This window comes from Indicator indicator, chromosome 4, assembly GCF_027791375.1.
Source record: "Indicator indicator isolate 239-I01 chromosome 4, UM_Iind_1.1, whole genome shotgun sequence".
NCBI lineage: Eukaryota > Metazoa > Chordata > Aves > Piciformes > Indicatoridae > Indicator > Indicator indicator.
The window spans coordinates 30,308,286-30,319,457 of record NC_072013.1 but is presented as its reverse complement, the minus strand read 5'-3'; the positions used below and the strand labels follow the sequence as shown (position 1 = coordinate 30,319,457).

Below are 11,172 nucleotides of genomic sequence, written 5' to 3'. Positions count from 1 at the left end.
AGAGCTAAAGCAAAATGTGCCTGTGAGCGATCACTCTGCTGTACTGACAATCTGACTGCAGCATTGCAGCCATCAAGAGCCTTTCAAAGGACTGGTGTTTTTTTCTAGCCCCAAATCACATCAGACCAATGAGATTCCATAAATATCTCCTTGCACTCATCCAGCAGCAAACATGTAATTTGTGCATACCCTGTGCTTTCTGGTGGCATTTGTGTTACTAAAGGAAAAAAACTGCCAGCAAGCTCAGTGCTTGGAGTGCATCCTGCTTACATCATGCTGGATTTGAAAGACTGCTGGGTTTGAAAGACCCCTGGATTTCCCCAAGGCAAACAAGGAATTTCTTAGAAGTCTTCTTGGACACAGGCACTGCTAATGACACGCTTGTGTGCCTTTTAAGTGACCTGGTGAAGCATGAGGCAAATATAACCTAGGGATAAGCTGGCAGAGCATCCCTGCCTACCTCTCTAATTAGTTACAGCAGTTGTCTGCCATTTACAACCACCTTTGGCTTGATGCTCTGATCATCACCATTCAGCACTGCACAAGAGTGATCATCAGGCTCTGTGATGGCAGCTCAACAGAAGCCTAAGAGAAGTAAAATGTTCACAAATCCCCAGCTCCTGAAACAAAGTCACTAATTCTGTTACCCCTCAGCAACTTAAAGCAGCAATGAATGAACAAGATTCCTTAGTAGCTGGGAAGGAATGAGCACTCAGCAAATAAAAGCACTGCTCTCAGTATCCTAAAAATCTCTCCTTGGACATTGTACACTTGTATGTTTGTATACTGTTCCCACTTATTTTACTTGAATTAAATAAAAAAAAGTGTGATTTCCACATTATGCTTTTTAATTTTTTTTTTTATCTGAAGCACTCCTAGCAGAAAGGAAATAAAATCCTTCCACCCTCCCTTGAAATTTAAACATACCAGTTGGTGGGCCCTGGAAAAGTTTGTATCAATTTTACTTCACTGCAGAGTGAAAAGGACCTCAGGAACAGACTCCATTGCCAGTCCACCATGACTAACTTCTTGCTTAACCCTTCATCCAGAACTCCCTTCTGAGTTGCCAGACATATATTCTGACAGCAGAAAATCCAAACTGTGTTCTTGCCCAGTGACCACTGGCACTGTTGGTAAAGTCTGAGCACAGTGCTCATGCCTAACGAGGTTGGCCAAGCAGTCCTGCTTTGGCTGCCAGAGCTTCATTCTGCTGAATGTGGTACTCCTGAAATCTCATGGAGATCCTCTGGGTCATTTTTAAATATTTCTGTAGGCAGTGGTCTGAGCAGGTCATCTAGAGGAAGAGGGAAAGAGAAGGTATTAAACAGTAATTAAAACACTTCCTCAAACAGGACCCAAAGTATAATCACATACAGGGATAAATGATTCTATGACTACATCTCATACTCTGTTAAACTTCAAGATAAGGCCAACAACACCTTAGCTTGCATCAGAAACAATGTGACAAGGAGGACTAGCAAAGTGAACTGTCCCACTGTGCTCAGTACAGTGAGTAGCTTGAATGCTAGGTTCAACTTTGGGGTCCTCACTACAAGAAGGATGTTGAAGTGCTGCAGTATGTCCAAACAAGGGCAACTGAGTTGATTAGTGGTTTAGAGAACAAGTCTTATGAGGAGTGTCTGAGGCAACCAGGTTTAGTCTGGAGAAAATGAGCGTGAGAGGAGACCTTATTCCTCCATCTGAAAGGAGGGTGGAGTGAGGTTGGAGTTAGTCTCTTCTCCCACGTAGCAAGTGACAGGATAGGAGGAAAAGGCTTCAAGTTGCACCAGGGGAGGTTTAGGTTGGGTATCAGAAGAAACTTCTTCAATGAAAGGGTTCTCAAACAGTGGAATAGGCTGCCCAGGTAGGTGCTTGAATCCCCATTCCTGCAGCTGTTTAAAAGATGCAGAGATGTGGTGCTAAGGGACATGGTTTAGCACCAGACTTGTTAGAGTTGCATTGGTGGTTGGACTTGATCTTAAAGGTCTTTTCAAACCAGAATGATTCTGAGAGGGCCTAAGTGAGCACAGCCTGTCCATGCAATGGAAAATGAAGTCTGGTGTTTGGGAATGTCAGAAACAGCTTTTAATATTCCTTCTCATATGGAAGTCTTAATGAAAACATGCCCCATCTAGGAGACACTGCCATTCCATGCTTGGTCTCCTCTTGTGAAATGAAAGTGTATCAAGCATTTAATTTTGGAATAAATGTTAAATCTATTAAATTAGAATTTTTAAATCTTGTTTACAAACACATACTATTTTTCACAGCCAAATACAGTCTGTGTGCTAGCTCAGTTTAATTTTTTTTATTTTTTGACCTTGTTCTTATTAGCTTTATCAGGTTCTTGTATCGGCTTGGTTAACCTTCATGGAAGCGAGTACTTTCTGAAGTACTATCAGTCAGCTGGACAGGGAAGGAAATAGCAGAGCTTCTTCCACCCTTGTATTTTACACTTTGAGGTTTTTTTTTTTTTTTGTTTGTTTGTTTGCCTTTTCTTTTTTAAGTGTATAAAAAGAGTTATGGGATTGTTTCTGAGCAATTCTAAAGACGATCACTTTGCACAATTACTGGAGAACTGAAGTTGCTTTGATTATGTATTAAGGGATGGTAAAAGCAGAGAGGATGAAAATGAACCAGACACAGCTATGCACACCTTCTCTCACCTTGACCTGGCATCAGCTACAGCAAAACCAGTTAAGCCAGAGTGAAGCCTCACTAGGAAACAAACCTTGGAATTACCCTGAGCCCCTGCTCCCAGAGGGTGTGGTATTTCTGCTAAGGTACTTGGGGAAGTTTAGACTTGCAGTGCTGTCATGCTGTAAGAAAGAGGTCAGAAGCTATTGTTGTGTCTTTTTGGTTTGGGTTTTTTTTTTTTTTATTGGGGGGGTGGGTTTGTGTGTGTGTTGGATTTTTGTTTTCTTTTGTTTTTTTTTTTCTTTTGTTTTCTTTTGGTTTTGGTTTTTCTCAAATGTAGACTCTGAGGAGATTCATGGAGGTATTCATTATAATTATTTAATAAGAAGCTACAGCTTTCACTAGGTGCATAGACATTTCTATTTCAGATCAGTCAAGTGATCCAAAGAAAACAGGACATCCCAGGTCTGTAGAGAAGTGGGTATCAGTCTCTTCTCCAAGTAATAAGTGATAGGACAAGAGGAAATGGCCTCAAGTTGTGCCAGGGCAGGTTTAGGTGGGACATCAAGAAAAATATCTTCGCCAAAAGGGTTGTCAATCCCTGGAACAGGCTGCCAAAGGAGGTGCTGGAAGGATTGAAAAGACATGTAGATGAGCTGCTGAGGGATGCTGTTTAGTGGTGACTTGGCAGTGCTGGCTTAATAACTGGAGCCAATCCTAAAGGTCTCTTCCAAACAAAACAGTTTATGAACCATTATTTTAAAAGACATTCTAGTAATACTTTGGGTAGCAGAAGAAAGCATAATCCTCCAATGGGAAACAGACAGCATCCCAGAGAGGTAAAGAAGTTGTGCTGCTAACGATTCTGTCAGTTCTGTTGACTGTCACTCCTTGTATTGGTCAAGCAATTCAAAATCAGCTGGTAAAAGTAACAAGACCTTAGCCAGAATAATTCTGACCTCCTGCAGTCAAAGATCCCACTGATGCAGAGATCAAGGAAACAAGGAACCTGAACACAAGCTGAAAGAAGATGTGATTTTTTTTTTTCTGCCTGTGTTGAGGAGTTAAACTCTGAGGTGGAAGAAAATGCTCAAAAACAATGTCTCGTTTTAAACTTTAGGGTTTTTTTTCTCCTCCTGCCAGGAGAGTTGAGCAAAGACTTTTGATCAACAAAATTATAAGATTCACAAAGAAGAGAGGCATAAAAACATGCAACTAATCTCATGAAGAGCTTAATCTTTTTTCTGCAGATGACTCTGTGATGGAGCTGCCTGCAATGCAGAGAAGTGGATTTACCAGCCAGAGCTTGGAGGCCTGCGTTTCTGTGATTCACTACAACACAGGGAGTGTGGGCCCAGGTAAACAAGTATTTCACTAGGACTCTACTTTCAAAGAATGAGATGCATGATGTAGGTGGGCCTATAAAGATACTCCCATCAGAAGCTGAGACACAAGAACCTCCTCTGGTAGCTCAGAGAGTGAAACACACAGAATGGCAATGAGCAGCCAATACTCAAGTGAGAGGGGGGAGAATCCCTGTGTGACAATGAAGACAATGACAAAATTCAAGAGGTCCTAGCCTTTAGTTTGTCTGTAGCTGAGGATCCAACACATCAAAAGCAATTGGCTTTGGTTGTTTCTTTTGTGAACAATTAGGACACAAAGAAGCATTTCTCATCATCTTTGGACATCTATGGAGAAGCAAAACAACAGGCAAGACACTTCCACTAACTTGTTTCCTTTCTCACTTGGAGACATGCAACTTGCATCTGTCACATGCCATACTCCCTATGCTCTACTAAAGAATGATAGCTGGCTTTTTAGCTGGTTGGAAGATCAAAACTTTCTAAGTTGCTTCTGAAATTTGAATGCTACATAGCAATTCCACCAAAGGGGAATTAAAAGCATTTACCTACCTCTTCTGGTTGAACCTCTCTGCTAGTGAAATCCTTTATGCAATCCAGGAAGCAGTTTTCTGTAAGTTTATTGTATGTTCCAAGAAATTCCTTGAACTAGAAATAAAAATTGGTCAATGAGTACTATATATAAGTTCTGCATTTCTTTTTCCTTACACACAGCTGCACAGGCCATCTGGTGACACTAACATTTAAACAAGAAGTCATTAGAAAAAAAGAAATTACAGTGAAGATTTCAGTACTAAATGATGATAGTACTCAAATCAGGTACTATACTGTGCCTGCTAATGGGCAAATGTTTACTTTTTAATTGCTACAGAACTAGTCTTAGCTCAGACAACTTAAACTCTTTTTGTCTTTTTCCATGGCTTGCACCTTTCACTCTACCTGACAAAGGAATACAAGATCTCCAAAGCCACCACTCATGAATACAGAATCTTACCTGCTTGATCTGATCAGACTCTGATATTTGTCCAGCCATTTTCTACCACCTGTGATTCTGTCACCTATTTTGGAGACAAAAGCAGAGTTTCACACAAAAAGCATACATATAGAGAGTAACATTTGACAACAAATGGAATTTTACACATTCCCAAAGTGCATTTAAATGTAACTTTTCCAGCAAACTTTCAAGCCATCTGCTTGAAGGAAAGGGATCTATTTGAAATGTATTCCTTCCCAGATCCACCTGTTAACTGCTGTCCTTTAAACCCTTTAAGCATTTCAAACAGTTAAGGTGACTTAAAAAAGGTAATTTATAAGTGCTTACAAAATAAAAATAGGATAGGAATAGGGGGAGAAGGAAGCAATAACATTCTCTAGCCTTATAGTTTTGATGACTTTAGATGTTACCTAAAAACAGTAAGGGAAATAGGCAAGTATAAGATGGTAGCCACTCTGAATAGATGCAGCATAAGCCAGCTTGCATCAGAGAACACAATGTCTGGTTTCTATACATTCTCACCAAGCACTCCAACTACAGCAAATGTTCTGGTCATTGAATACAGTGAATTAAAGGCAAAAAAAAAACAACCCATAAACAAATAAGAAGAGCTTTACAGGAAGAGAAAGAGACAAAGAAAAATTGAAGAATGAGCAGCCATGGATCCAAGAATTTAAGCAAGCATGCTCAAGGAAGACTCACATTCCTAATCCAGCACAGTAAACAATTTAAGGCTTGAAAGCATCCCTGCAGGTTTCCTAGAATATTGAAAGCCACTCTTCCTTTCTCCTTAATTCACATCTTATGTAAGAGCTATCACAGGTGACAACGCAAGCTAATGTTGCGTGTTGATGAGAACAAGATCCTTCAGTTTAATTTCCATCAACTTGTGGAAGAAAAAATAGCACTGGAGTGTAATCACTCTGTGAAAGAAGCTCATTTAGCCCTTTAGCAAGGGCTACTCATAATTAATCTTGTATTATGCTTTGCTGAATTTTGGGCAAGATGCTTACATTTTAAAATGCTTAAACAATTCCAGTCTCTCATCATTGGGAAGGGAGAGAGAGAGTGCAAGCCTTCTGAACAAGAACAAAGAGACATTAAAATTATTTCGACAATAGAAAGAAAACTAAGCAACTAAAAATAGCACTATGGAGCTCTCACAAGCATGCACTCCTTCCCAGCAAAAGTGATTATAACATCTGCCTCTTAACATTACACTTTCTCTCTTCACAGGAAGGCAGTTCAGGGATTGGAGGCAAAGAGCACGTATGACTCCTGAATTTAAGATGCCTACCCCCAGGACCAAGAATTCCTCATGGGCAGGGTAAAGAGACCCTACAGGATATGGTTGCTTTGAAGAAAGGTGTTACTCAGGTTAGGGTACAGCTCTAGCTTGTTTTACAAGACATGGATGTAACCGTCACCTGGGACAGCAAGTAGTGAGTGAAAGTGGATAGCAACTCCACTCTCATTTTCAGCCTGTTAGAAGAAAAAAAAGTCAGTGATAGTTCTAAAAGGTCAGATTAAGTGGATTATTAAACAGAGAGCTAGAAACCACAGAGAACAGGAAAAGACTTCAGTCCTTTCCTAAGCAATAGACAGCTAAAAGCTCCAACTGTCAGTGCCACTTTCTCACACTCAGTATTGCTTCATTATGCTGTTTATAACATACTTGAGCTTTTGTTCTCCTGTGACTAAGTTTGGCAAGCTTAAAAGTACAGATTTACTGAACTACAGTTCCACAGAGCTTTCATACTTGCACTTGGGAGACAGCTGATTTACATCAGCACAATGGCACTATCTGATTTTGAAGTGTCTGAAGCACTCCTCCCTCTACAGGTATTTTACCCTTTCCACACAGCAGGCAGTGAAATTATATAGCTCTGCTGCGCCCCTTCAGTAGCTACAAACTGCAGGCAGTTGCCTTAACATCTAAAAATGTGCTACCTCAACCAGAAATGTGTATATCTGATTTATTCATAGAGGCTGTTAAATGTATTGTTTTACTGCCGTTTGTTCCCTTTCCCTCCACCCTGTGAGACAAGGGGAAATAAGTGAAGAAAGAGCCTGTTTTGAGGCCTGGCACCTCAACTAACACACCACAGAGCTTCTTACCTAGCTGCTCAAACAACTTCAGCCTGCTTCAGGTTTAAGTCTCTGCAGCTTGATTTTACTTTCTTCTGGGCTAAATGAGATTTGAGGTTTCAGCATTGCACTTTTAAATATGTCACACTAAAGGAAGCAAAATAAACCTCTGCAACAAGGGCCACATGTCTGGATGTTCTGGTTCACCAGGAAAATAGTGACAGCTGGAAAGTCTCCCTTCTTGAAGGGCCCTGGAGCTCTTCCAGATGTTTTGATGTTGAAGAGACCTTCTCTTAAGATAAGCCTCTCTGAGCAAAATTTCTAGTTAAGGATAACCTCTTCCACCCTCTTTACAAAGATGGTTAAAGTTTTAGGCTGTAACAATTGGACTTCATGATCTCGAAGGTCTTTTCCAACCTAAACAGTTCTGTGATTCTATCCAAACCTAATCTCTCTGCAAGATCCATGTCAGCTCCCAGCCCTGTTTTTAGAATCTGGAAAATGCCTCCAATATTTCCTGCTGCTGTGGCTGCCACTCCCGTTGCCATGGAAACATGAAATCACTACAGAGTGACAACTTTTTTAAAAGATTAAGTAAAACCAGTGATTAGGTTAAGAATTCCTGGCTACCCTGGGTTAATCATCTGGTTGCACGGCAGGAGGAACAGGAGCCAGAATACAAAGGTCAGAACTCTTCTAAGACTTATCTACAGGAACACAGCTTCCTCAGCTGTATTTCCAGACCTTGGGAAGCAGAGGCTCATGAACATAACTGAAGCACTAGTAACTGGAACAGAGCTTTTATTATTACTACTGTCCTGCTGACTGGCTGAAAAACCTGCCTCCATTTGACAGCCCAGAGTTCTTAGAGGTGAACCACATTCTGTGGACTACATCGAGGAAGGTTTTTTTCCAAGTGATGTACTCAACATCAGAGTCTATTACCTAGTCAAAAGTAACCTTTCCCATGGAAACTAAACAAGCCCTGTGTTTTGGGGGAGATATTTCAACCTTTTTGCAGGGGACTATATTTTATTGTGGGAGGGGTGTGTGGAGAGACATAAATCCATCACATTGTTAGCCTGAATAACAGCTTGAATTAGGTGTAGGTATGACCTACTCTCTGCTTCCAAGGCTGCATTTTCTTCAACCTTCACTTCCAATCGTACACACGAGCGTGCACATACTACATGAGTTTCTGCATGTGTGGAAAAGGGACAAAGAAGAATAGAAATATCAAGTCAAAGAAATATGTTAAGATAAAGCACCCACGGTATGGAGAGAAAGGGTTTGGATTTTTAGCCTTGGGAATTACTATGCTAGAACTTGATTCACAGCAGATTGCAAAAACCAAACCGCACTGATTTAAACAGCTCTTGAGCTCTTTTACTGAATATATCCAGGAAGCTGTTAAAAAAAAAATCATGTGAAATAGATGAAGGGCAAGAGAAAATTTAACACTGAACTCCCAGTGCTGTGAATCTGAGCAACCAACTCTCGGTGTTGCACCAGCCCAGAAAGGCAGTTGTAACAGTCTTGCCATGTCCCTTCCTGACAGAAAGGCAGAACTCAGCTCTCCCTAACACTCAGAGCAAGTTCAGACACTTCCCTCCAGACTAATGCTTGCAGTATGTTTACACACTAAGGTTTTCTTTATGCTCCACACACCACAGTGAGCCTTCAGAGACACATGGTGAGATAAGAAAGGGACCGGTCAGAAGGTAGCTGCATAGAAAGATGCACAAATTGCTTTAATTCATGATCTTGTGGAATAGAATATAATTCATTGTCTAGTGGAAGGTGTCCCTGGATGTGCCAGGGAGGTTGGAACTCCCAGCCCAAACCATTCTGTATGATTCTACCTCATGGTAAGTGGCCAGACCATACTCTGAAAAGAAAGAGGTCAATGGTAGGAGAAGTGCATTAACACCAAATGTGAGTTAATGTAGCAAGTTGGAAATCAGACATTCCAAGAGCCTCTTTGAACAGACTGAACACATGCAATGAGATCTGTCCTGTGAGAAAACACATTTTTCTATAAGTGGTCCCCTATTTCGAATCATAGGATGCTTTAGGGTTGGAAGGGGCGTTTAAAGGTCATGTAGACCAACCCCTTTGCAGTCGGTAGGGATACCTTAACTAGAGCAGGTTGCTCAGAGCCTGGGACAACCTGACCTGGAATGTTTCCAGAGATGGGACATCTACCTACCACCTCTCCCAGCAACCTAGGCCAGTGTTTCACCACCCACGTATATGAAGTTTCTTCCTCGTACCCAGTCTAAATCTCCCCTCTTGTAGTTTAAAACCATCACCCCTTGTCCTGTCACAACAGACTCTGCTACAAAATCTGTCTGCCGCCCTCTTTAAGTACTGAAAGGCCACAGTAAGGTCTCTCTGAAGCCTTTTCTTTAAGCTGAACAACCCCAACTCTCTCAGCCTGTCCTCATAGCAGAGGGCTTCCAGTCCTTTTATCGCTGTGGATCCCCTTGCCCCACTCTAACAGCTCTATGTCTCTCTGTCCTGTGCTGAGGACCCCAGAACTGGACCCAGTACTGCAGATGAGGCTTCATCAGAGCAAAGGGGCAGATTCTTTCCCTCGACCTGCTGGCCATGCTGCTTTGGATGTAGCCTATGATACAGTTGGCCTTACAGGCTAATAGCACACATTGTCAGCTCATGTCCAGCATTTCATCCACCTACATTAGACTTGGCTGACCTGTGACCCAGCAAGACCAAAACCTGAGCTGGAGATAAAACAATTACCACACGATTTCGGGATATGGATATTTTTGTTTGTTTGACTGCATCCTTCAGTTCTTGCTTTCAAGGGCACCTTGAATTCCTTCACCTCAAGAGACCCTCGTCAAGCCAAGCCCTAACCCAACAGAGCAAGCTCTCGCCAGGCCTGTGCAGATACAGCTTGCTTTCCATCCCATCGGGAAAAAAGCATAAGAAACTAGGAAAAACACCTCCAAATGGACAGCTTTTAATTCATCCACGGCACCTTTCTCGTCTCGCCCTCCCCACCTCTCTCGGTAATGGCCGCATCTGGCGGCTGCCCGTGGCTTGGCACCCTCCAATGCTGTCCCTCCCCGCCGCTGGGCCAGGCCGCGCTCCCGGTCCCGACTCAGCCGCGCCGCCGCCCGCGCACTCACCCACACCGCCAGGAGCCCGGACCGCGTGGGAAATGTAGGCTATAGCAGCACAGAGCAGGCCCGGCCCCAGTGGGCAGCGGCGCCGCCGATTCGCCACGGGACGAATCAGCCAGGGCGGACTTACCGACGGCTTTACTTTTCTCCCCGGTACGCAGCGCTGTTACGTGATCCTCGGTCGGAGGTTTCCTTCCGGACGCTTTTGAGACGCGGACCCGCGCGCGGGGCCGGAGGTGTGCGGGCAGGCGGTGTTGTCATGGCAGCGGGCACTTGCGGTGCGGGCGGCGGGAGTGGCACTGGTGGCGGGGAGCGGGTTCTCTCTACCCGTCGGGCCGCCGGGGAGGGCAGATGTGCCCGGGACGCGGTGGGGAAACATTCTCCGGAGCCTTCTGGCCGCTTTCCCTGCGCAGGGGTAGGCGGCGGGGTGGCCACCGGGGGAGCCGCTGTAGAAGTGCCAGGCCCTCAGGGAAGGCCTCTGCCTTAGGGTGCTGCTTTTGGACTCTTTTCTAGAGCTGCACGATGCGATGCACATGGAAGCGGAAAGCAACTCCAGCCTCAGCCAGGACTCCGTGGCCAGTCTCACGGCGAGCGACGTGCTCATTCACTCCACTGCTGTCCACAGGGAGAAGCCTATTGAAGCTGTGACAGCTGCAGGTGGCCGTATGAAAAAAGTGACAAGAGCTGTCAAGAGGCTGTGTGACGTGGTTTCCCCCTGCCAGGCAGCTGATGCGGCTTCGACTGAAGAAGGAACACCCTGTGTTGCTCCAGCCTTGTCAGCAACCAGAGCTCCGTTCAGGGGGGTAACCCCTGACATCTCCCACAGCATCACATCAGGTGAGTGATTCACCACCAGTTTTGGCTTGAGGTACCATCACTGTGTAGTATTTTGAGTCCTGTACTTTTTTGTATTCTGATGCTGCAAATACCAGCACTCTTT

The 11,172-nt window shown here is 43.7% G+C and overlaps 2 protein-coding genes across 2 annotated transcripts in view; one reads left to right on the top strand and one right to left on the bottom strand.

Annotated features, from left to right (window-relative positions):
- Positions 1 to 839: 839 nt before the first annotated feature.
- On the bottom strand, positions 840 to 10,297 carry TIMM9 (translocase of inner mitochondrial membrane 9). The gene is made up of 4 exons (XM_054400406.1): positions 10,239 to 10,297; positions 4,996 to 5,059; positions 4,554 to 4,649; positions 840 to 1,294 (listed from the first exon to the last, which is right to left on the bottom strand). The coding sequence occupies exons 2-4, from the start codon at positions 5,032 to 5,034 to the stop codon at positions 1,160 to 1,162; spliced, it is 270 nt and encodes an 89-aa protein (XP_054256381.1). The 5' UTR covers positions 5,035 to 5,059; positions 10,239 to 10,297; the 3' UTR covers positions 840 to 1,159.
- A 468-nt stretch (positions 10,298 to 10,765) lies between these two features.
- KIAA0586 (KIAA0586 ortholog) overlaps positions 10,766 to 11,172 on the top strand; it is a 109,941-nt gene continuing 109,534 nt past the window's right edge. Inside the window, 1 exon segment of the mRNA XM_054400675.1 lies at positions 10,766 to 11,100. Coding sequence (XP_054256650.1) covers positions 10,766 to 11,100 — 335 coding nt within the window.

What these genes read in the sequence shown, in the direction of transcription:
- TIMM9 (XM_054400406.1), bottom strand. Translation starts at nt 5,034, where the DNA reads ATGGCTGGACAAATATCAGAGTCTGATCAGATCAAGCAG. An exon ending in AGTCTGATCAGATCAAGCAG is followed by an intron (nt 4,650 to 4,995) that starts GTAAGATTCTGT and finishes TTTTATTTCTAG; the next exon opens with TTCAAGGAATTTCTTGGAAC. An exon ending in GAGAGGTTCAACCAGAAGAG is followed by an intron (nt 1,295 to 4,553) that starts GTAGGTAAATGC and finishes CTCTTCCTCTAG; the next exon opens with ATGACCTGCTCAGACCACTG.